Source organism: Perna viridis, chromosome 11 (assembly GCF_037379345.1).
Source record: "Perna viridis isolate PV_CMFRI_1.1 ecotype Kerala chromosome 11, ASM3737934v1, whole genome shotgun sequence".
Lineage (NCBI taxonomy): Eukaryota > Metazoa > Mollusca > Bivalvia > Mytilida > Mytilidae > Perna > Perna viridis.
The window spans coordinates 4,523,861-4,550,471 of NC_142455.1; the positions used below are offsets into that span (position 1 = coordinate 4,523,861).

Sequence of the window (26,611 nt, forward strand, 5' to 3'; positions counted from 1 at the left end):
AGAGGACCATGCATACTTTTTGTTAATAATGAAATTGAATTCTTTACTAAGAAATTCTAGCAAATAATTAAGCTTTTCCATTATATCTATAGGCCATAGCTCTTTCCAATAAATGTACCCATTCCAATGAAACTTAGTTAAACTTAACCTGTAATTAATTCAGATAAAACATTAACTACATAATATCACTTAAGGCTTTGTCTACGAGAGAAAGAGATCATAGTTTTGTTGGGTTGTTCTAGTTGGTGTTACATGCAAGTATTTGTAAGAATCAGGCAAAATGGGAAAAATCAGAAATATGCATGTCAAAACCGAACTGACAATGTAATATCACTCAAGGACACTTTCTCTATTTGAAAAAACCATTATTTGATCTCTGCATCACTGGATTTGCACAGAAATTTTTCAATAGAATCATTGAAAAATGAGACCTTTGACAGTTATCTGCCCTTGAAATGTTCATTTTCAGTGCATTTCAATAAAACAGTAACTCAGTGGTCCAGCATGATATGGAAAATCGTGTCTGATTTCCTTGATTCTGATGGTACAAATAGTCAAATTAAGCTATCATAATGATGGGTTTTTTATACCATGTTTCACTGACTGCCTGATTAGTACAGGTACTGACACTTCACCAATTAGCATGACTTCCTAGAACATCCACTCTGCACCTGCATTAAAAGTTTAAAGGCTCACTACCAAGTTAAGAACCCATTTTCAAAAATACAATTTTCAGACCCCCTATATACATAGGATGTAGCTAATGCTTGGTCCCTATCAAAAACTTCTCAAACCACTTTCAAGTAACAAAAATGTCTGGTCAACTCAATGATGCAAACTGACAGCCAGACAGACAAAATGTTCACCATTTTGTCCCTTTTGGCTTATAATCTTATAACAACAGAATTGTATCTAAAAATTCCACATCTATTTATTATGAATCAATGTGATTTGAATGGGACTATCACAATAGAAATATATAAAATCTTCCCAATAACAAATTCTTAACAAATATACTGAATACATATAAATTTAAGCATTACCCTCTTATAGAAAAGCTGACTACAATAACAAGTACTTGATCAACCCTAAATGTGACCAATGCAATTGATCAAGACTTTTCTGACAACTTTTTGCATCTCAGTATATTGCTGATTGCCATAATTTGTAGAGAAGAGAAATTTATTGTCCAGTTTCAATGAAATTTTGCATGATGTCTATTCACATCTGTCAGGGTGAGCCCACTGGTCAAGAACTTTTCCAATCTTTGCTTTCACAGGTTCAGTAGCATCTGACAATTCTTTCACCACACTCTGAAAAATTAGTACAGTGGGATTGAAAACAAGATGAATACATGGCTGTATCTGTGCCATCATCATAAATTTGTCAGCACATAAGTGTCTTCAATACGGTATGTACATGCACATAAACAAATACTAAGCAAGTCTGGAAACTACAGTGTGTATAACAAATTTCCATCTGTAATTCCCTAATGATAGCATATAATGCTGAAAAATGGTAAAGTTAAACAGGCTACAAATGTAAGAAAATATTAAGGGGGCAGGTTTCCAGGAAACATCGCAATACAAATTGTCTCCCATTCAACGTTGAGTAACATTCAACAAAATAATGTAGCGTAACTTAGTCTCGATTCGATCAGCAAGAAAAGGTGTGGTTTGCCTCATGTTGATTTTTGCTGTTTATATCATAAATTTACAGTAATTTTGAATCTCCCGATTTATACAAAATGGTTCTATAATGCAGTAACATGCTAAAAACATAAGAAAACTTTTCCATAATAGATGTGCACATCTTCCATTTGTACTGTGCAAAGTCTGAATAACATAGGAGTTAACATATAGATTACACAATATAGGCAGTGTGCACAACATTAAGTAACAAAATTGGCTATGTAGTATAAGAATATCAACATTAACAGTTACTTACATCAGGTAGTGTAGGAATATCAGAATTCACAGTTACTTACATCAGGTAGTGTAAGAATATCAGCATTAACAGTTACTTACATCAGGTAGTGTAGGAATATCAGCATTAACAGTTATTCACATCAGGTAGTGTAAGAATATCAGCATTAACAGTTACTTACATCAGATAGTGTAGGAATATCAGAATTCACAGTTACATCAGGTAGTGTAGGAATATCAGAATTCACAATTACTTACATCAGGTAGTATAGGAATGTCAGCATTAACAGTTACTTACATCAGGCAGTGTAGGAATGTCAGTATTGTCAACAATCTGTTCTGGTGTGCTTGCTCCAACAATAACACATGGGACATTATCTTGTTGTAACAACCATGCTAGAGAAGCTTTGGACATTGTAACATTAGCTCGCTTACATATATCTTTCATTTTCCCAATAGCCTGCAAATAATAACTGTTAATGTTATCTGGTATATTTTATTTTCAATATGACTGTCAGCAACTCTCACTCATTGTACCTTTTAGTTTAAGTTCACAATTAACATTGCTTACAAAATTTATTTTTATTCAAATTTATTTCATATTACTGTACATGCATGTATGCCATACATTTGAGTGAAAATGAAAATACATTGCAGGATTTGCAAATGTAACATTTTTTGAGTGACATTTTATCAGACAGTAGTGAGAATAAACTAGAACTAAATACATGTAAATGCAAAGTTTGTCCACTGTTTTGAAATCATTTAAAATCAAAGAATACAGCTTCCAATTTATACAAGGAATAACCTGGTTTGTAGCAGCTGACACTTAAAAGTGTATTTACTGGCCAAAACCTGGTTATTGAGTATAACCTGATAAAAAATAGAAACATTCATTATAATTCAATTTGTAATGAAGTTAAATCTACATTTTAAGATTTGGTTTGTTATTAAAACTTCATTTTGTTTTGGGATAATTAGAATTGCGGAGTGCAGACTAATCGACTTTAATGACATCACAGTACCAAAGGAAGTTATACAAAAAAAGAGGAACAACCAATCAGGAAGCTTGTTACAAATCAAATCAAATTATTAAATTATTTACTTTTTATGCATTCCTAGGGAAAAGTTATATGTGAACTCGTATAATAATTGTTAAGAAACTCAAAATACAATTACCATAACTGTCAGCATAATATTGATTTATGTCCCTTTTGGTGTATGGATGTTAAAGTTTTTATTAGGGGTCAGAGTACAGAAAATACCTGACATTTCTACCATAAATACTACCTTCATGAGCATGAAAGTATGTCCAAATTATCATTACCTCAAATACTTCCTTCTCAGCACCAGGCTGACCATGTCTGGAAACTTCACAACTGAAAAAAAACAACAGAAAATTTTAATTTGAAACTAAACAATACACTGGACTACATAAGCACATATACTTTAAGAGTTTGGCCAAATATAAGGACAAACTCATCATTGCCTGGCAAGGCAACTGCTACTAATTTTTATGTAGTTTTACCCAAAAAACTTGAATACAGTATATATAACTCCTGACTAGATGAAGAATCATAATTACACTACTAAGAAAGGAGCATGATACCTCATCTTTGCCAAGCAAGTTACTAAAAAGAAAGTGAATGCAATTATTGCTCTACGCAAGATACGTTTGTTGAATGGTCATGAACAAAACAGTAAGTTTATTACACAGAAGTACCTACTATTACCTGAAGCAACATTAAAGATGGTATCAAGAGGTAGAAAATTTACAGTTCCCCACAGGAACAGTTGACAAATGTTTTATAATACTGAACTTCATAATTCATTTCTTTGAGAGTACTAAGCAAATAGCGTGACCATGGTCTGATCAAGCTAGTTTGGATTTTAATGTTTTTCAAGAAAAACCATATGAACATCTGAACTCATAAGACAATGAGAACTGGAGAAAAAATCAAAGACCGAAGTCGTGAAAGTCGCTAATCGTCAAATATTCTGTCACTGATTTTGGCATACTTTCAACATTTGAAATGGCATGGATGTGATATGCTCTAAAATCGGGTGACTTCCACTAAAATCTTGGTTCCCTTGATATGATTGCATACTCTTTCGTAACCGTGGTGATCCAAATGTTTTCATTACCTGGAAACCAGATTAAACAACTGACAATGCCTATATATAGATATTGGGGTCCTGATAATATATATGACCTATAATAGTCAATTGTAACAAGCTCCTGTGTTTGAATTGGAAACTAGGTAATATTACATAAATTCAATGCCAACCAATCATTTCATCTTTTAATGGTAACTTCCTGTTCTCATACAAGTGAAAAAAAACACATAGACATGTGTATGATATTTTTTTAGAAGAGATACTTTGTACGCTTATGATAATGACCACGGAACCAGATCAGGAACCAGGTTAAACAATTGGCAATGAATATTCATAGATATTGGGACCCTGCTAATGTATATGACCTATATAGTTTTGTAACGAGCCCATGTGCCTGAACTGGAAACTGGATAATGTTCAATGCTAACCGACCATTTCATGTAAACTTCCCATTCTCATACAAGTAAGAAACAGGTTTAACTTGTATGATATTTAAGAGGTACATTTTTATCTCATATGAAGCTAGAACTATGACGTTATGGCGGTAAACATGGCACAGATCTGCAGCATTACATGGAGTATAAATATATAATTATGCAAACCATACACGAATAAAAAGTACTGAAATTACAAGTGCAAGAAATTGCTAATAACATTATTATAAAATATGAGATACATGGCACTATCGCCCCAGTCCATGGTACAAAAATGTTGACTGGGTAAATATACCAATCAAGGCCATTTGGAGTCGTTAGTTAAAATGTTACACCTACAGAAAATAAATACTGAAGTATAATGAAATAACTACATTTTTAAGTAAGGGACATAACAGTAACACCATGAAGAATGGGGCATATCAAGTAAGGGACATGACAGTAACACCATGAAGAATGGGGCATATCAAGTAAGGGACATGACAGTAACACCATGAAGAATGGGGCATATCAAGTAAGGGACATGACAGTAACACCATGAAGAATGGGGCATATCAAGTAAGGGACATAACAGTTACACCATGAAGAATGGGGCATATCAAGTAAGGGACATGACAGTAACACCATGAAGAACGGGGTATATCAAGTGAGGGACATAACAGTAACACCATGAAGAACGGGGCATATCAAGTAAGGGACATAACAGTTACACCATGAAAAAAGGGGCAAGTCAATAAGGGACATAACATTTACACCATGACAGTTACACGATGAAGAACGGGGCATATCAAGTAAGGGACATAACAGTAACACCATGAAGAACGGGGCATATCAAGTATGGGACATAACAGTAACACCATGAAGAATGGGCCATATCAAGTAAGGAACATAACAGTAACACCATAAAGAACGGGGCACATCAAGTAAGGAACATAACAGTTACACGATGACGAACAGGGCATATCAAGTATTAAAGGAACATAACAGTTACACCACATACATATAGAGTGGGGCACATCAGGTAAGGGGCATTACAATTACAATACAAAGAAAGGGGTATATAAACAACATAACTGACCTCTCAGGAGAGAAGAGCTTCCCTCTCTTCCTACCCAGAGGAACATCAGCTACTGTGGCAAACCTCCCAGTCAGGAGACCTTGTTGTAAAGGGGAATAAGCAAGGATACCAACATTGTTTTCTTTACAAATAGGAAGGACTTCATATTCTGCTGATCTCCAAAGCAAATTATATCCCATCTGAAATTCAAGACAGAAAAAATCGTTTAAATTTAAAGTTTTCCTAGCAAGATTCTGTGAAAACCAATGAGAGAACTTTTCTGTTACCTTTTCATTACCAAAAAAGAGTAGTGAGGTTGTTTTTTGTACATTATTTATTGCTAGAAACATGAAGATGAAGGTGCATTTTTTTTGTTTCATCAATATGATGATGAAAATATAAGGCATGCTAAAAAATAAAGAGAGAGAACATAGAAATTATATTTAAGTTGGCCTTAGGTCATAAAATATGTAAACTATATGTAAAATATTGTTGTATTCTGGAAAACAAATTTTAAAAACACCCACAATATAGTGCACAAATGTACCAAGTTTCATGATAATGTAATCCAATCTTCAACAAAAATAATGAAAGGTTTAAAAGCCAGACAGACTGACTCACATGTATACAAATCTTGAGCATCTATAAGGCTTAATACACAGCTGTAAAAAAGCATATGATATGTCTTAGTGTTCAAAGCCCACAAATCAACAAGAAAAAATTAAAAAAAAAACATTTTACAAGAATAAAATTTGGCTTACTTCAATAATGACAAACATTGTATTCAAATTATTCAAATTTTTAACAAAGACAGACAAACAAACTGATGATCTGTATACAATAATACACAGAGACCTTTTTAAACCTAACCCAAGCCCCTCTGAACTTTGGATTTTCCATTTATTAGGGTTTAGACAGGTTTTCAGATCAGTTTAGTTTTCACTGTACATAAATTTGTAAAATTATTATGATAAGAAGAACTTACTTGATTAGAGATGGGTTTGCCTCCTCCTGCTATTAAATCTTTCATATTCTTTGGACCATAGTTGGACACGCCATAGTATCTTAGTCTACCTAAAGAAATCTGTCGATCCAATTCCTTCACTCCCTCAGCTGCATCCGCCAAAAAACTAGGAAAATGGACCTGTCAAATGGATCATAATAAAAGTCAAATCTGGGTCTAACTAAAGAACATGAATAGTGGCAGTCATTAAAAAGTCTTCTTAACCATATAGCAGACCTGCAGTCAAAATAATCCTGATAATGAAAAAATAAAAAAAACTATCAAGTTTCAATCACAATCTGTCATAAACAAAATCAATGTGATTATTTGGGCAATTTTCACTTTTGCTAGTTTGAATATTGTAACAAAAATAAACATGAAATTATGTTTGTTATGTACATGAAAAAGTTCAAAGGGGTATAACTCACAAAAAAATTCCTCATAATATGCATAACTACCGATACATATCAGGTCCTCACCACCTACAAAGTTTCATGAAATTAGGTGCAGTAATTTTTTCTGAGGATTTGTTTTTAAGAAAGTGTGTAAATGAACAGAACAAATACAAAATATCTTCTCCACCAAAGGGAGATAATTCATTAAAATGGAACCACAGAACCAAAAAAGAACTTCAACTCACTAGTTCATTTTTGATAAATTGTATTACCGGTATATTAAATTATATTAAATAACAAAAAATATATGCTTTAAAACTCTCAATTCAATAAATTTTCTTGTAAAAAACAGAACTTATTCTGAACTTCCAACAGTTAGAAATAATGATTGCTAGTTCTACATAAGCTGGACTATGGGCCAAATGGTCATGATCCAAGATGTCTGTGGGCCCACATGTCCTGTACTCAGCTGACTAATTCCCCTGCTCAAGTGGAATATTTGCTATTTCAAAGATGATTACACCTCTCCAGGAATAGTTACTGTGGAAGATTGAGACTGAGCTCCTGTAAAATAAATTACCAGTAATTAATCACCTGCATTATATCTAAATAGTCTGTTTCTAATTTGCGTAAACATCTAGTAATGGCTTCATCAATCTGTACTGCAGTGTATGGAGGAGTATTAACACCATCGCGGAAACCAAACTTAGAGGCAACAACAGCATCCTTTCTACGACCTTGAAGACATTTTCCAAGAACTTCTTCTGATCCACCATAGCCCTTCAAACAAATTAAAACTGTAGATTTCAAACAAAAAAAACACTCAGTTTTTGAAATTGGCAAAGGTTCTACACAATCTATAAAGGGAATACTTTCCTAAATTGTGGAGCAGAATATTCAGTTGTTTTTTTTTCTTACTATAAAAAAGTACATGAACTTCTTTAAACCATTATATGTACACCTACATTTGTATATATTATACAATTATACTATCATATGACTTCTTCTGGTACAACTGTTTCATTAATTTGTTTGTTCTTTCTTTATAAATAAAGATTATTATGGCCTCAGAATCAGAACTGTTTGCATCTCTATGCCATAATTTTTCTTGGTAGATTTTTCTTTAAATGAAGAAATATAACAAACATGTCTCTTTATACAAATTGTATTGATGTCAGATAAGCTTTTGAAATGTACATTTTAACTAGAGTTTAAATTGACACTCTATACTCACATTTATGCAGCATAATTCAAATTTAACATTAAATGAAGTGTATACTTTCTTGTGAATAAGAATTTGACATATTCCATGAGGGATTTCTACTTAGGATTCAATGCACAGTATCAACTTTAGGAAATCTTACTCTTCTAATAAAAATTGAATCCAATGTATAACCATCGGTGATATTTTCAGTTTCAAAATTATGCATATGTTATAAAAATACCTCAGCAGTGTCAAAGAAATTAACTCCAACTTCAAAACACTTGTCTATGATGGCTTTTGATACCTGAAAGGAAATAAAACACAGTAAACAAGACAGATAACATGTCTGAAGTCTGGACCTGCGTCATAGTCACATATTCTTCAGCTCATAAGATCTTTTAATAATATATGTAAAGCCAGTTAAAAAATATAGTGTTGATTATGAAATACATATGCATGCACTTATGATATAGTGCATATATATATATATGTAGTGCTGAATAAATGACAATTTCAAAAACTGAAATTGTAAAATTTGTAAATCCTAGATTATGTATGTAAACATTTTGCAAAGTTTGAATAATTTGGACACCATTTTTATACTGGAGAGGGGTGGGGGGCTTTAAAAATTTTGTAAAAATTAAATTATTCCAAATTTGAGCAAAAATAATGAACAGAAAAAAAATATGATTCAATATTTCCACATTTCTTGAAATTTAGATTTTCAAATGTTTTTATTAAAAATTCAGCTGCTGCTAAAAAAAAATTTAGAAGATTTAACTTTTTTCACACTTTCCAAAAATATCATAACTGAACATAATTTCATCGGCCACCTTCCAGAAGAAAATGGTCTGTGCCTTGGTTCAGTAATTTCAACAAAGTAAAAAAATGTAAGTACATTGTACAGTCCACAACATAAAATGTAAAAAATTAGGTATTCAATTTTTTTGCATTCAAGGAAGGCACCATGTTAAAGTGTTGGTCCATAACTTGCTATCATTTTATTATAAATAAGATTAATATTTCAAAAAAAGTTTACAGTTCATATTAAATCAAATAGTGATATATTTTATTAGTCAAAGCACGCTACGTTTGGTCAAAATCAGGGTCAATTTCCTGGACACAAGGACTGATAGTGTAAACCTGATCGAACATCTATTTAAACAAGAGCTGATAAGCGACAAAAGCCTGGTAATTTAGGTCACTAAGATGACATATTATACTTCCAAAATTGTATGCTAGAACGTTATTTTTCGGTAAAAAACTAATTACCTCTTCTGACTGGGCATCCCAATTTGCGTTAGCTTTGTTCCCATTGAACTGCCAACAACCCAAACACAGTCTAGAGACGTTTAAGTCAGTCCCTGGGAGTTTCACTCTGGCTGCAGTCATCTTATCTGGTCCTTGTTAGAAAAGTAAATCAGTAAAAATATCTATCAAGAGTTGCCCCATCCTGAATTTCAGCCCTCTCTGATGTTTTCAATATATTGATTGGACAAAGTCCGAGAAATCCGAATTAACGCACCCGGCAATTTTCAAGATGGCTACCGAATTAGAAAAAGCACAAGCACTTCGTTTAACAAACAAAGCCTCGGCGGCTGAGCTGTTATATAGTCTAGGTGACCAACTGATTGATAAATCCATGAATATCTGTTATCGTTTAATATAGTTTTTAAGCGTTTTTCATGTTCAGTTCATTTAAAGAGTAGTTTTACTCACCTACCCCTCAATTTTGCAACATCATTCATCATCTAAACTTTGTATGATAGTAAGAATACGACGTAATGAACAAGAGAATCCTTAATTGAAAGACATGACATTTACCTTACATATTTGTTAGTTGCCTATTCCTGTTTTCCTCGTCCAATTTCAGGTTTTCAGCCTTTATTTTCATTGGCACATTGTGATTACTCAATTTACTGCCATTCTCATAGTCATACTGGTCAAGGAGAAGTTCGCACCAGCAAATTATTCTCACCAACCAATTTTTCATCCACTCCTGTGAAACAAGTTTGTGTCCAAAATTTCGGAAAATTTTTATAATGGATTGCTGATTTTTTACTCTATAAAATGAGCTATCATACTACAATTTTGATTGAGGAATAAAGTTTTGGGGTGAAGATTGGCAAGAATTGCTTTTGTCTTGAAAATGGTGAGATAGGTAAAAACAGTAGCAGGTCGAACTGTCCCCTCTAATAATTATATTGTACATATTTATGTGCATAAAATTTAGTGTCAAGTACCGAAACTTGTTTTACAGCCAATTTTATTTATGTCCACGGTCCTCACACTTTCAAGGTAGGTATCTAAATTGAAGAAACTATAAGGTTTTGCATATTAATGCAGAGAAAAGACATGGTTTGCGGGCTGTTTTATATACACATGAACTATAATCTATTTGTTTTTAAATTGTAAAATTTAAGATAATACATATAGAAAAGGATAAGATAATGTATTTTCAATATTTTTGTTTTATATTTTAATCATATGAATTCCTAATGCATAATGCATTGAGTTTTTGATTGGAGATGGTTCCACTTGGGGATGGATCAATATGAGATCAGCAAGATCTACTCTCTGTCCAGGAGTAATTTTGCCAATCAATTTTTTTTCTTCCCTTCCTTTCCTCTATCTTCGGTCGCCAGAAAAATCACCAGCTGCCAATTCTTTCCGCAAATTTTTAGAAATTAGAGCCAATATTGGTGCCAAAACAAAATAAATTATTCTAGTTTTTCAAAATATGACAGTATTAAATCCACTGATGTGTTATCTTTGTCAATTCATCAAAATAACCCCTTCACATGTACATGTATGTACCCAAGATTCCTTCTTGATGCATGTATAAAGCAATTTTTTTGGTCAAGCCTTGGTCAGAATCTAAAACCAATAGTCACTTTTCATATGCAAAATAATAAAGTACTGCATGTACTCCAGAAACAGGTGTTTATGGTCTAATTAAATTTATCTTAAAATATTTCTGTTTTTTCATTTATGAATTTTCAACAAACTTGATTCTTTTTTCAAGTGATAAAATTTCTAGCACACTACCAGGCACCATTAATTGTGTCCCTTTTTAATTATTTCTTGTTCTTTTGTACTCCTGCTTGGTATCTGAGTATTATGACTTAATGCCTTCAGTATTTCTTTATTAGATTTTGTGAATCCCCATTCTATTTGTTTACTGATTTTCTGCCAAAAAAGCCACATGGCAAAAGTGTAAACAAATGTCATCCATTTTCATATAGCAATTCTTGCAAGTCATAGTTTCTTACATACTTCCTGATGGGATAATTATAGTTAATTGGATTTAATTTATTCTGTTATAAGGTAAATCTGTCTCTGAATGTATCATATGGTTTAACAGGACTGTGGAGCTTGTATGTAGCTACATGCAAATGGCCATGATTGTGTTTACCTTTGACCAGATAATGAGAGTTTTTATTGGCTTAATAATTTACTTACATCTGATTGACACCTCCCATGAGGATATTGTGTGTTGCAGTCACCTGGTCTAATTATCTTTGATTGGCTTCATTCATAAATTGGTTATGGTCAGTTAACTCTGACCAGGTGTCAACACAATTGATTAATTGGAGAGAATATCGTTGCTGACAAACTTCCTGTTAATTTTAATATACAAACCTTGGAGCCAGGAAAATCACCAACAGGTCATTTTGTCGCCAGATCAAATAAAAAATTGCAAAAACACCACGTTTGTTTCTGTTTACTATGACATTTCAAACAAAATATCAAAAATATGTAGGCTTTTTACCCATGAATCACATTTTGCATGATCCTTAGCTGGAGTGATACTTAATGAGTAGTAAATGACATCAGAAGCAACATATTTAAGTTACCATGACATACAGTTGTTAAGGAGGAAGTACAATACATGTAGGTCTTGATTACTCATTATGCAGTATAATATGAGTAAATGATAAAGCATGATATATTGTAGTTTGATTCAACTCATAACTAAGTGAAAAACTTTGAGACAAAATTTGTTGTAAGTTGCATTATCTACATGTATTAGGTTGTCACAAATTATACAATTGTAATTAGTCGGACAAAAGATTTAATGAAACATTACTGTATGGGAAAACCTGATAAGATAGGTTTTTTTTACAGTAAGAAAAGATATTGATGCAAACAGTGAAGATGAAGTCAAAGTTAAAGAACAAGCTGTCTTGGAACTGGGTCAATTGTTGGCTGAGACTAGGCAGGCCGAGGGTTAGTATTTTTTCTGTTAATGAGAATATGTTTACAGATTTTTGCTCTGTCTGTGTTAAAATCACCTAAAAATTAATACAATTGAAAGTAATACAGCTTTTTACAGTCATTAATACATTGTCAAGGATTCTTTGTTTTATAAAAATCATTCTTAGAACTTCAAATAATATGTTATAACACATATTGTTGATCTTTAGAGAACTTGATCCGATATCCTGTGTCTCTGACTCTGCAAAAATATAAAAACAAGGCATACCCATTTACCCTCTGAAGGAGTTTTTTCCCCCACCATTTGACTCAAATATATTTTAAACTATAGGAAAATTCGCCAATCTCATTAGTGATGTCATATTCACTAATTTGCTTATCATTAAGTGTCAAATTGGTTGGCAAATAAACAATTTAATCAAAAATTGACAATTTCAGGATAAGAATCCCAATTTTCAAAACTTTATAACTTTGTTATTTTATATCCAATTATGGTTCTGTAAAATGTTTCATTTAGATAAAGTAATTCATATTTTGTATGGCAGTTTATAACTCTTTTACTTGAAAAATAAATTTGAAATGATATTTATATGTAAACCTCTTTTTTCAGAGGGAGGAGAAAATTGCTCAAACGAGTTAAGTTCATATTACAGAATTGGCAAAAATTTAAAACCCAAAGTGTGTATTTACATGTAACAAGGTTGTGTACATGTAAAGTCCATATTAATTCCTTAACTTGTGATGCAATTTGATGTTTTATTTTAATCCATTTACAGAATTAGCTGGTTTGATAAAATTCACACGTCCTTTCCTGTCTATGGTAAGCAAAGCTAAGGCAGCCAAACTGGTTAGAGCTTTGGTTGATCTGTTCTTGGACATGGAAGCAGGAACAGGAAAAGAGGTATGATTGTTAATGCTTTTTGGGGGCAAAAAAAAGGGAAAGAGGCTTGATTGTTAAATGCTTTTTTGGGCAAGAACAGGAAAGATGTATGATTGTTAATGCTTTTTGGGGCAAGAACAGGAAAAATGTATGATTGTTAATGCTTTTTGGGGCAAGAACAGGAAAGAGGTACATATGTATAACTGTTTATGTTTTTTGGGGCAAGAACAGGAAAAGAGGTACACATGTATGATTGTTAGTGCTTCTTGAAGGCAGAAACTGCAAAAGTTGTATGATTGTAAATGCTTTTAGTGATTCTAAGGGACAAAAACTGTGAAAAACGTTTGATTATTTAATAGTGCATTTTGTGGCAGGAAAATTGATGTGAATGTAAGTGATTTGTAGGGGGGGTGGGGAGGGCAGCAACAGGAAAAGACTTCAAGAGGTACAAGTATTTTAATTGGTGCTTTTTGGAGGTAGGAATAGGGTAAAAATGCATTTCTGATCTTTTATAAACTAACCTTCTAGGATTGAATACACAAGAACTATGGTATATGATACTAGACCCATTCATACAGAAAAATGGCATTTTGAAGTCAAGACGTTCAAAAGTGATGTTATTGAGTATATTGATGATGTCATTGGAAATTGACGATATTTTTCACTATTACATCAGTAGCCTGAGATAAGAAATTACCAGCCAGCAGGAGTAATGGAACATTGATGAAGTCATTGACAATTGTAGGTTATATCATGTGTGACTGATGTTCTTTTCCTTATTAGAAAATAACATCTAGAAAACAAATGCTTTCAAAACTACAGGAGAAAAAATCTGACTGTTGCTTAACAAATGTAGCTGAAGTGAATGAAGTCATCCGTCAATATCAGATTCTGTATACAGTTGCTGTTGTATTTTCAGGTTGAGTTATGTAAAGAATGTATAGACTGGGCTAAAGATGAGAAAAGAACCTTCCTTAGACAAGCTCTTGAGGTTTGTATTGTCTTGGATTAAGAAGGAGACCACAAGTTTTGAGAAAGTATTTTCATTACCTGAACAATGTTGAGGAGATTTAGCAATGTATTCTATTGTATAAGTTGTGACCATTGAAATCACAATGCTATTTAAAAATCTATATCATTGAATTTTTGATAGTATCTAATCTAATTAGTATTTCCTGTCAGGCATGGCAAGAATTATAATTGTACAAGACCTTGAAAATTACATAACTAAAATATTCAAGTAGACATTTCTTGTCTTATTTTAAAATCCAATATCAGGTCTTGAAAAATACTGAGTATTGTAGGTCAATCTCTGTAATACCATGTCAGAAATATGAATATTGTATGTCAATCTCTGTAGTACCATGTCAGAAATATGAATATTGTAGGTCAATCTCTGTAGAACCATGTCAGAAATATGAATATTGTAGGTCAATCTCTGTAGAACCATGTCAGAAATATGAATATTGTAGGTCAATCTCTGTAATACCATGTCAGAAATATGAATATTGTAGGTCAATCTCTGTAGTACCATGTCAGAAATATGAATATTGTAGGTCAATCTCTGTAGTACCATGTCAGAAATATGAATATTGTAGGTCAATCTCTGTAGTAGCATGCCAGAAATACCTGACAAAGTAAGATTAAAGCAAAAATATTTAAAATTGTCAATAAATATGTATATTGAGTTTGATTTCAGTGATTTGTTTTTGTTTCAGGCTCGATTGATAGCATTGTATCATGATACTAAACAGTACACAGAAGCTTTGGCATTAGGTCAGTAAGTTATCATATAAAGAAACTTAATAACCATTGTTTTGAGTGTCATGAAGCCTAGACGGTGTCCTTCTGATATATAATTTACCAATAGTATTATTGCATGACCCTCATGGACATTTTTGTATTATTATTAGATACAGTGAAACCTGTCTAAACTAAGGAAAGAATGATAGTAATGGAGTGACATCCTACATATGTAGTTGATTTATTAATATTTTGGTGAGGGGTCAAATTAAAATTGATTCTTACAAGACAACTGTATTTCATCTTATTTTAACACGTTGGTGGTATCCTATACATCATAGGTGTCCTGCCCCCAGGACACACTTTTTTTATGGAATAGCCCTCATATTCCCATTGGTGGTGACATCAGCAATATAATAGCATAACATTGCATTATCAATGAAGTTAAATGTTGTTTGAGTTCAAATAGCCCCATCCATGTTAGATACAGCCTGAAATCATATGATGTATGTAACCTTCTGACTTTCCTTTTATTTGAGGTCATTTTATAAACATGTTGAATCTGTTCAGACACTAGCCTGAACTTAACTTTCAGTCCACAATTAATTTTTCCACTATGTTCTTTAAGCCTTTCCGTAATTTAATTTAAAAAAAATTCCACCAGCACAATTCAATTCTGATTTTAAGGGACATTAATATGAACCTTCTTACAACTTATATAAATAGATTTTAAAAAATTACCATTATTTTTTCATTTTAAAAGCATAAATACAGAGATATCCTAAAAACTGACCCAAAGTGGCTTCCAGATGTTAAAAACTTTTTTACCTCACCAAATCACAACCTAAATGTCAAATTTCTCATTTCAACACATCTACTAAAATGATTTCATTATTCCTCTTCCATTTGAGCACAAAAAGTATGAGAAATTCTGAAAGGAAGTGTTTCTAAAAAAATTTTAACAATGCCCCATTATATAGGAACTATAATCGTATACAACGAAAAGCTAAGGGCAGATAATTAGTCTCGAACCTGAAAGATCAGCCTTTGATGCCATTGTCTTCAACTTTGGAGGCTGCACTGCATATATTATACAAACATCACCCAATTTTCTTTGCATTTTGAAATCTTTTAGAAGCAAAGTCCTCATATTTCTAACAAAGAGGTATTTTTCAAATATTTTTGATATAAAGTGAATAATAATTATGGATGGTTTAATTTTATTACCAATTTCATGTATGATTTGTTTATTTCAGGATCAACATTATTAAGGGAACTGAAGAAACTAGATGATAAAGCATTGTTAGTGGAAGTCCAACTTCTCGAAAGCAGAGTTTATCATTCACTTAGTAATCTCCCTAAAGCAAGGTAAAATGTTGTGTTAGTTTAACATACTTATAATATATTACATTTTGCGACATACTTTTTACAGTAAACCAACTCAATTTCACTTAAATATTTTTCATTCGCTCGTCTTTTGACAGACTTGATGGACATGTCTATCTGATTTTCCACATATCATATGAAAGCTCAATAAAGCTTTGTTGTCTTTTTTTTTCATTTTTTTGGTACAATGTAGTGTAGAATAAATGTCTTCATGTAAGGAAGCTATCTTAAGTTTCCTATTTTTGTATTTCTGAGTTATAGGTCTTTGAACATAAAAAAATGATTTAGTTAAAGTCTCACTAAGTACTTCTAACATTTCCATTACTTTACATGTTAAAAAAGTAATTTTCAAAGTTTCACTGGGAATTCCCAGGACAGATGACATCTTAAAGTTGCATACCATTGGGAAGCTTGGAAGATAAGGCTTTCAAAATCAAAATCATGTTAAGTGTACAATGATTGTAGAAATTTTTCACAAAATTTACTTGAATAAATAATGCATAAAATCCTCTTTTTTACCTTTTTCTGCTGACACCATGGAAGTCATTTACTAAGACATGTAAACAATATTCATACACTTTTGTCATAAATTACAAATATGATTTTAAGTATACATTCTCTGCTTAATTTTGACTACTTTTGATCAGAATACAGACAAATAATGCAGTTACAATGCATAGATCTAGGTTCAGTGTGTTTTTTGTACTATAGACGGGGATGACCATTTGACCCTTAAGTGGTTAATGAGACCTAATTATGTGCTTTAGTGCAGATTTTTAGATTTTGCTCTTTCTGCAAAAAAAAATTCAATGGGAAAAATTGACATATTAATTGTCTTTTTATACAGTTGCTGGGTGGATATTAAGATGAATAACCACTAACTTCTTCTTTATCTTGAAAATTCAAAATAAAATAACTGAAAATAAGTTGATTGTCTTATGAATGTGCTTATGTGTCATTTTAACTCCAATCAAGAATTAATTTTTATTTTTTCATGAGTTTTATGTACAAGTATTTTTTTAAGGTTTATGTTAACAGTGCTAATAATAGACTCTTTGACTTTGGGAAAACAATCCAAAGAAGTCGCTGAAATCATGTATCTTTCAAGAGTTTTTTGAACCACTTTGCAGTGACCAAGGAATTTGAAGTTCTTTTTTGTGAAGTCTGTTTAGTTATTTAACAACCAGTTATATTAAACAAAGCTAGTGCAGATTGTTCTTGTTCTAATAGTACTATTATAGTCTTGCTTTGGTACAGTTTACTTAAATACATGTTGTATTTCTCCTATTTCCATTTAATTGTGAAGTTTATCATTCAGTCTTCATATTACAATGAGAAATGTACAATAAACAATTATAGAAACTAATTCCAGAGATCTTCTGGTAATGAATTAGCAGACATTCAGTTCTGCTTAAGTATAAAAAAATAAACCTTTGTTTACAGTTTATTGATTTGTTCCTCTTATGGGACTTTTTTTACAACTTCTCTAATTTGTATAGAGCTGCTCTGACATCAGCCAGAACTACAGCTAACAGTATCTACTGCCCACCCAAGCTACAGGCTGCTCTAGACATGCAATCAGGTATTATAGCCAGTAAAATGGTTAACTTAAAGGGGTAGATTTGGTCGTCACCTCATTGAATAGCCATCACCTTATAAAATGTCTCGGGTAGTTAATTAAATAAACACTAGTAGATGTAAACTTTCTGTATGACGTAGATTCAAATATTTATGAAATTATAGAAAGTTCAAATTTCCAGCTGCAGTGCTGATATTATCCCTCACTTATTCTTTTGTACTCTTTGAACTTTCTGGAAATGATTGTGGATGGTCTCTTATATTGTAAGTTTTTGCTTTGATCATAAAATTTATTTTTAGCTCACCTGGCTGTCGTCATCAACAATTTTTCAAAACTCTTCTCCTCTGACACTACTTGACCAATTGGAACCAAATGTGGTTTGAATGTTCCTTAGGATATCCTGCATAGAACTTTTGTGGGGATTTTTGATCCATCAAATAACATGGCGGCTGTTACTAAAAACAGAACAGTAGTTTTTTGCATATATCTCCAAAACGTTAAGTTTGGCTGAATTTTGACACAGGTTAAAGTGTTTGGCATGATGAGATCTATCTGTGGTCAAATTTTCATTCTAATACGTGAAGCAATGTGGGAGTTATTGTCCTTTTTCAACATTTTTTGCTATTTTTAATTTTTAATTTTATTTGTTTAAAAAATCTTCTCCTCTGACACTACTTGACCAGTTGAAACCAAACTTGGCATGAATGTTCCTTTGGGTATATTGCATAGAACTGATGTGGGGATTTCTGATCCTTCAAAATACATGGCTGCTGTTACTAAAAATAAAACATAGGAGTCAGATGGTAGTTTTTCGCATATATCTCCAAAACCGTTAGGTTTAACCATATTCTTTCAATAGCTGAAATTATCCTTATTATTAGGACTACAAAAGTCTTCAGGGATAAAATTTGTCAGACGACTCCTTGTATGAGTTATTGCCCTTGAAAGGGGAAAAATGACGTTTTTTTGTTTTTTGACAGTTTTCAGCCAATATCTTGAAAACTTTGACAGATAGAAAGAACCTTTCAATCGCGGAAGTGATCCTTATGATAAATCCTACCAAAATCTTCTTGAGTCAAAATAGTTAAACAACTTCTTGTTAAATTAATTGCCCTTGAAAGGCAAAATTCAACCAGGTGAGCGATTCAGCCTCTTGGGAGCCTCTTGTTTCCTTCCCCTTAAAAAGAATTGGTTGTCAGGAACAAGTTAGTTGGAAAATCCAATTTTTGTTTAAGCTGTTATAAGTTGTTACACATACATTAATTTTGATAAATACATGAATGATTCTTGAGTTCTGAATTGAATTGTACTTTCAAAATTTCTAATAGTTCCAGCTGCTCACAACAAATATGTAGTACTGGAGCTATTCAGCAAGCATAACTTTGTTTTTTTCTTGAGTTTTAGCACAAGTGGAAAGAAGTTTTCTGTTTTTCACAATCAACTCTGTGTAACATACAGACATGACTTTCTTCTGCTCTAAAACACAATTCTGCTTTTACAGATTTGACAGATTATTCTTTTTTTTACCATTAAGTCATCCTATAATCTTTATTGTAACAGAATTGTTCTAAATTTTGACCTTTCTGTTGTTTTAGGTATTTTGCATGCAGCTGATGAGAAGGACTTTAAAACAGCATATTCCTATTTTTATGAAGCATTTGAAGGTTATGATTCTATAGACAGTCCTAAAGCCATCACAGCTCTCAAATACATGTTGATGTGTAAAATTATGCTTAATACGTAAGTACATTTTCTGTAAAAGAAAAGAAAAAATCTTTTTTCTCTGGTTGTTTAAATTTCTGATTTAATTGTTTTCTCCCTTGAACCCTAAGTTTTTATGACATACGGAGCCGCATGGGGCATCTGAAAGAGAATTCAAGTGCATTACGACCATTTGGTTGAGGTTCAGTTTTGAAATAAAAGGCCTCCCCTACCTAGAAGATAATAAAAAGAAATTTTTTATATCATTTGCTATCATTTTTTCATCCATTACACTCTTCTGTAACAAATTTCTCAGATTCTATTGAATGGGATGCGTAGATGACATAGTGTACAACATCTTGTTACTGCCAAACTACTTTGCCACATGTAACTTTTATCTGTTTTATTTTGACAGATCTGATGAAGTTCAGGCCATTGTTAGTGGTAAGCTGGCCCTAAAGTACAGTGGACCAGCTGTAGAGGCAATGAAAAGTATAGCCACTGCAAGCCATAAGAGGTCTTTGGCTGAATTCCAAAAGGTATTTAGTCAAATTCCAGAAAGCCTGACAAATTTTATGTGGGGCCATTTTCCTGAAAACTCACGAAGACACTTTTTATTTTCTAAGCAGGGGTCCAAATAAGCAAATTTCATGATGGGCTTATCAAAGTTGAACAGCATGCCTGCTGTGCCACCTGATTTTGAATTTCATTTGTTGTCAACATATTATAAAGGCAAGTGAAGTAAGCTTCACTTTGAATCAGTTCCCTTTCAGAAAAAAATGCCTGCTTGATCTGGTGGACAAATTTTCTTATTTCTACCCCAGATTTTTTAGAAGACAAATTACGAGAAATATGAAATATCGGTTGCAAAAAATTTTCAAAAAGAAACCAGAATGATACTTTCTATCATGCTTGCTCATTGCTTTTGTTAAACTTTATCAATTTCATACAAATTTTAGTTTTTATTGTAAAATAGGTATTGATGAGACATTTAGAATTTACTCAATGGCAGATCCAGGGGTAGGGGTACAAGGGTTTGATCCCCCTTTTTTGGATAATTTTTGTTAATTTTGTGCAAATTTCAGCACAAATGAGCAAATGATAGCCTGGAACCCTCTTTTTACAAATTTCCGGATTGGAACCACCCCCCCCCCTTTTTTTTTAAATTCTGGATTTGCCCTTGTTTCATTCTGTTATTATATATTTATACCTATGTTTCAGACTTTAGCCTCTTTTAAGTCGCAGTTAGAAGAAGATCCAATTGTGAATGCTCATCTGAAAACATTATATGATAATCTTCTAGAACAGAATCTCTGTAGGATTATAGAACCTTTCTCAAGGGTTCAGGTATGTGATTTATCTAGAACACAATCTCTGTAGGATAATAGAACCTTTCTCAAGGGTTCAGATATGTGATTTATCTAGAACACAATCTCTGTATGTGATTTGTAATATTAGAGCTTATTTGATTCAGGTTTGTGTTGTTAAGTGAAGCCCGGATTATGATAATGTTATTGAAATTAAAATGTAACTATATTTATAAGAAAGCACAATCAACTTTAAATATATTGAAAATAAGAAATTTAAGAATTAGTGTATTCATTGTCAAAATGTGGATTGAAGGAATTTATGGCTTTTTCAACATGTTAGGCACTCAAGGATTTAAAAAAAATATGTTTCCATGGAAAAGCTTGAAATAAAAATAACACAACCAATTTACTTCTTCCTGAATCTAACAAGTCCTTGTGGAAAATATAAGTTTTGTACTTGCCAAAGAGAATGTGCAACAAGTTTCCTCATAAAAATTTTACTTCCCCCTGGTGACTGGGGATCCGTGACTCCTGCACCACTGAATGGAATTTAATGACCCAAAATCTTTATTGCATGTTGCCATGGTGCACATCCTAATTTAGATTTTGAAACATATCAGTTTGGAGGTTTCACATAGCAAAACATGGATTTTGTCATTTATGTATATGGGGATACAAGGGGTACCAATCTCTTATCCAATACTCCTAATACACCATAAAGTGGAATTTAATTAAACTTTCACAGAATCTCAAGTGCATATTTCCAATCTACACCACCTTTTTATTTATATTTTAATCAAATTTGACGTAACAAGGAGAACCAAAACCTGTAGTTGTTCATCTTTATTGCAAAAAAAACTTTAAAAGAAACAAAGGCTTAAATGTCATGTTTATTTTGCTTAATTTTGTTTTTTTCCTTACGAAGAATGCAAATTCACATTTTTTATCCTTCCTTTAATACTTCCTTTTTTGGTATTTTTCAGGTTCAGCATGTTGCCAATTTAATCAAGCTTGGTATGGTAAGTTTTTTGCCTATGTATTGATAGTTGTATCAGGGGTGGATCCAGGATTTTAGATTGGGGGAGGGGGGGGGCACACAGTTAAATTTTGCCGAGTGGAGCGTGGTGAGCAATTTTTTTAGGTTAAATTTTTGAAACTTTCTTTTAGAGTGGGTGCATTGTAGATACATCTTTTGTGGTAAAATTAGTGAGAAATTAAAGTTTCCACTCAATACCGCCTAAATCTACCCCTGACAACCCATGCTTTGCAAATTTTAGGGAGGGCGCACGCCTGCCACACCCCCACCTGAACTTTACTACTGTTCATCTCTGTGTGCGTGTGCTGTATACAATAACAAAATAATTTTAATTGTTATCTTAATGGATAGACAACCCCATTTGAATGTAGTTGAACTTCACTTGCAGGAACTCGGATGGCTCAAACACCCGGGTTTTCTTGAACACAATTCTAAGAACCAAACTTTTGTCCTGTATAATCAATATAAATAACGTTGGATTTCTTGAACACTCAAACTGACTAGTCCGTCCATTCAATAATAAATCTTGGATAATAATCCTCACTAACGCAAATTCATCAGCCATCATTTTGGAGGAAGTAAGCAATTTGTAACAATAAAGTGAAAACTCAAACCGGCAAGAAAATAAATGCGGAAATTTGCAAACTTTAATTTCTTGAACTCTTGATAACTTGACCTCATTTCAATGGTCCCTTAGAGTTTGAGCCACTGAGGTTTGACTGTTGTTGATTAATTTCCTGTATTGGAGTAACGGGGCATTAAATATTCTAAATATTATATACTTTGGTGGAACTGTTTATATGGCCAAAAAAAGATGGCTTTCACAGTTTGCAAATGTATATAAGGGTTTATAACCTAATTAAGCAAAAAAATTTACATAAAAATGCCTTAACTGTGTCATAAGCTGCTCTTAGCTATGGAAGTGAAAATAATCATTATAGTTTTGGAACTCTTTTTTTTTTTCAGGACACAGTTGAAAAGAAATTATCACAGATGATTCTGGATAAGAAATTCCATGGTAAGATTAGGAAACAATTTTCTTTTATTCTTTCTGTTTATTTTTCATCAAGATTTTTCAGTTGGTTTTCTGACACATTATGGTTTTTCAGTAAAACTAAAAACATCTCATTAAAAGTTGCTGTGGTTTGTTAAATGTGTTTTATATGTTTATTTGTTAGTAAGAGTCATTCTTGTGTATATGTGTAAATCTTTAACTTGAAAAGTCATGACCTTTCATACAGTATGGTATTTTTGACATAAAGCTACATTATCAATAAGTCTGTTTTTCTTTTTCTAATTTCAGTCCCAAAACCAATATGGTTTTATACCAATCACCTTTGTCATATTTCAATTGCAAAAACTAACACTTAACACTTTTGTCATCTTTAAGAGGGAAAAAATACTCAAACTATATCTGTCCTCTTCCCATACAGATATATTTACCCTACCGGTGCACCAGGTCCATGCCCCCAATTTTTAGTGAAGTCCGAGTTGCTCATTTACTTTTGTTGCTTTGTATGTATTATTTTGGTTATTTTATGTTCCATTTTATGTTCTTTGTTGTGTGTGTCTGTTTGCCATGTCTGGTCTTTGTCCTTGGATTACATTCTTTTGAATTCCGCTAGAATCTTGGTTCCCTTGATTACCCTTTAACAAGGGAACATGTACCTATGTTGATACCAGAAAGAATACTGGTTTACCATTTTGGTTATATTTCCTTTTCCTTTCATTGCATAAACAATGTATGTCATCTCTAAGGATCCAAATAAACACTTGATGTACCTCCCCCTTAGTTATCTATGAAGGCCAAATTGACCCTAACCATATCTATTCCTTTCCAGGTATTTTGGACCAAGGAGCAGGTGTGTTGATAGTTTTTGATGAGACCCCTGTGGACAAGACCTATGAAAACTCACTTGATACAATACAGAACATGGGAAAAGTTGTGGATGCTTTATATAACAAGGCTAAGAAACTATCATAACAATATAGCGCTGAAATAGGGGGGTTCAATGAAGGGGTTATTTGTGTTAATAAAAATATTAGTATTTATAACATATGGTGTTTTTGAAACAGTTGATTTTCATTCATCATCATGTACAGTATCATTTGGTTGTTGCTATATGGTTAATTATGAAATCTCATTTAGTTTCCTTTCAGATGATTTAGTTTATTTTCAGTATTATCGGAAACTACACTTTACATGAGACTGCATTACTTAGTAGCAACATTTAGACAAAAACAGTGAAAATGCTGGGCTGTCTACCTTAGAAAATGTAATGGAGATCTTTATTTTATTTTTTTTTTCACTGGTTGATTTCCGACATTAGCTGACTAAGTTTGTGCATATTTAAATGTTTGTCCATCTGTTCATTCTTCTGTCATGATATTATTCAAGCACATTTTCTTCCAAACTACTCAGTAGATTTTATAGGAAGTCTAGGCATTATATGTACATGTAATTGAAGGAAGATAATTGTCTGATCAAAGGGAGATTAATCCAACTTATGCTCTTAACATGATGAACTTCTAAACTGTAAATGAATTTTTTTTTAAATTTAATAATGTTAGACACCATATGTAGATATCCATGAATGAAGATAGTTATTGTCTTTTCAACATAAGAGGAGATTATCCAAGATAAGGGTTAAACAAGTTTTAAGAGGTTGTCCATGTAATTAATACCAGGCAGTTGGTGGCACAAGACAAATTTTGTTTTTTAAAAAAATGTTCATCCATTTTATCTCGTTTGAAATGCATTCTTCCTCAAAGTTAAATGTTGGTTTTCGATTAGCTGCAATAGTTTTAAAGAAATAAATTACATCATAAAAGAAGAACATTGAAAAAGGGAGATAACTCTTTATTCTATGCAATATTTGGTTGTTTTGTTATGCAATTTTGAAATAATTTTCTAAGCCATCCATTGTCAATTGAAAAAAAAAACAATGACATCCAAACATTTTGTATGATATAAACATTACTTTGGAACAAAAAAAATTAGTGGGAAAGAATTAATTTTGTGCCACCTATATCATTGGATTTGCCTGAGCCTCTTAAAGTTGACTTATGGCATGGGGGTATATTTTGTGAATTTTATTTTAATTCTTGTTTTTGTGCCTTATACAAAGAAGATAAAGAAGAGGATCTTGCTTTGATACTCATAAAGTTAAAGTTTTTGTTTTTTTTAAGTGTCCAGACTTGTTTGAAGACAAAAATGACCTTTGAAGTCTCCTTATAATCAGTACATGTATGTCCCAGTTAAAGCTGAAAATAATCATTGTTGTCCAATTTAGCATATGGTTACATAATCTGAAGTTTTATGACACAATACATCATAGCATAATGCCATCTAAGAATCCTGCCGAAGCATATGCATGTATATGACTGTAGTGGTTTAAATATTATGTATGCATAATAGACATTTTTTTAATATTCAATATTTGTTAAAGTTGAAGACTACTTTCATGAAGAAGTTTTCTTCTACAAGTTTTAATGTTATCCTTTTTATTTTGCATTTCAGGATATTCAATACAATTAATTTAGTACAGGTCTTGGTAAGAATCAGGCAAAATGGAAAAATCTGAAACGTAGATGTTATAAACCCACTGATCAGATAAAACACTATCAGTCAAGGAATTCTTTTCTATTTGAAATTACTACTACCGGTATCTGATATCTGCACCATAGATGAAGTTAAACTGTTTTTCATTGTAAGGTTTTGGACAGAGTTATCTGCTCCTGAAATGTTCATTTGTTGTGCATTTTAATGGAATTATAACTCATTTTAACAAAATGATTTAAAAAATTTTGCTCTTTATTTCTTAATTCTGATGCCAGTGATGGTCAAAAATTGTCAAATTACACTGTCAAAGTGATGAATCATTTTACACCATATTTTAATCACTGCCCGATTCTTACTAAGACTGGTACTTTGAAAGTTAAAGGTCAGGGTATATCATTGTTATGTTTTGTTTGAGCATGTTATTTGATACAATTGTTCATGTACAAAACATTTTAAACTGACTTCATCACAATGACCTATGACCTGGATCATTGTCAGCTCTTTATTTACAGTAAAACCGGTGTGGACTTGAAGAAATTAAAAATTGGTTGTTTAGACAGTTTACAGAGGTTCAAAATACTTTTAAACTGATATAAATATTAGAGACCTGAAAAAGTGTTTGGTTTAAGCAAGTTTTTAGATTTTTCAGCGTTTGGTTTGGACAAATTTCACTGTACTTATTTTATGACTGGAGTCAAGTGCTTTAAGTCTTAAAAAAACAAAGGTAGGTTTAAGAAGTGTATCACATGATTTTTTTTAAAACACTGCTATTTATCATCTCACCTGCTTGTTTTTAGTGCAATATATATCATAATATACCTGTAAATTAAGTTATAGGTAAGTAACAACAAACGAGAAATACAGACTTTGGTGAAATTTAACTTTTTAAAAAGGTTGATTTTAGATTTAGGTTCTTGAGGTTTAATGAATTCTGGTTTTTAGTTGCTTATTATGTTTGTAATCTTTTTTCTTATGATCAACCTCCACAGTCTTCCAAGACAAAACTGATATGTTCTAATGCTCAGTCAAACAACAGTTCACGTCACATTGACAATCTCTC

General features: G+C 32.2%; 2 protein-coding genes across 2 annotated transcripts; one reads left to right on the forward strand and one right to left on the reverse strand.

Annotated features, from left to right (window-relative positions):
• Window positions 1-906: 906 nt before the first annotated feature.
• Window positions 907-9,565, reverse strand: LOC148602406 (uncharacterized). The gene is made up of 8 exons (XM_088553682.1): window positions 9,409-9,565; window positions 8,378-8,440; window positions 7,527-7,712; window positions 6,520-6,678; window positions 5,556-5,734; window positions 3,253-3,304; window positions 2,224-2,385; window positions 907-1,313 (listed from the first exon to the last, which is right to left on the reverse strand). The coding sequence occupies exons 1-8, from the start codon at window positions 9,526-9,528 to the stop codon at window positions 1,218-1,220; spliced, it is 1,017 nt and encodes a 338-aa protein (XP_088409808.1). The 5' UTR covers window positions 9,529-9,565; the 3' UTR covers window positions 907-1,217.
• A 50-nt stretch (window positions 9,566-9,615) lies between these two features.
• On the forward strand, window positions 9,616-24,044 carry LOC148602407 (26S proteasome non-ATPase regulatory subunit 11-like). The gene is made up of 13 exons (XM_088553681.1): window positions 9,616-9,755; window positions 12,265-12,366; window positions 13,131-13,255; window positions 14,154-14,225; window positions 14,953-15,010; window positions 16,234-16,345; window positions 17,863-17,945; window positions 19,538-19,682; window positions 20,059-20,182; window positions 20,865-20,990; window positions 21,937-21,972; window positions 22,956-23,007; window positions 23,831-24,044. The coding sequence occupies exons 1-13, from the start codon at window positions 9,677-9,679 to the stop codon at window positions 23,971-23,973; spliced, it is 1,257 nt and encodes a 418-aa protein (XP_088409807.1). The 5' UTR covers window positions 9,616-9,676; the 3' UTR covers window positions 23,974-24,044.
• Window positions 24,045-26,611: the final 2,567 nt, after the last annotated feature.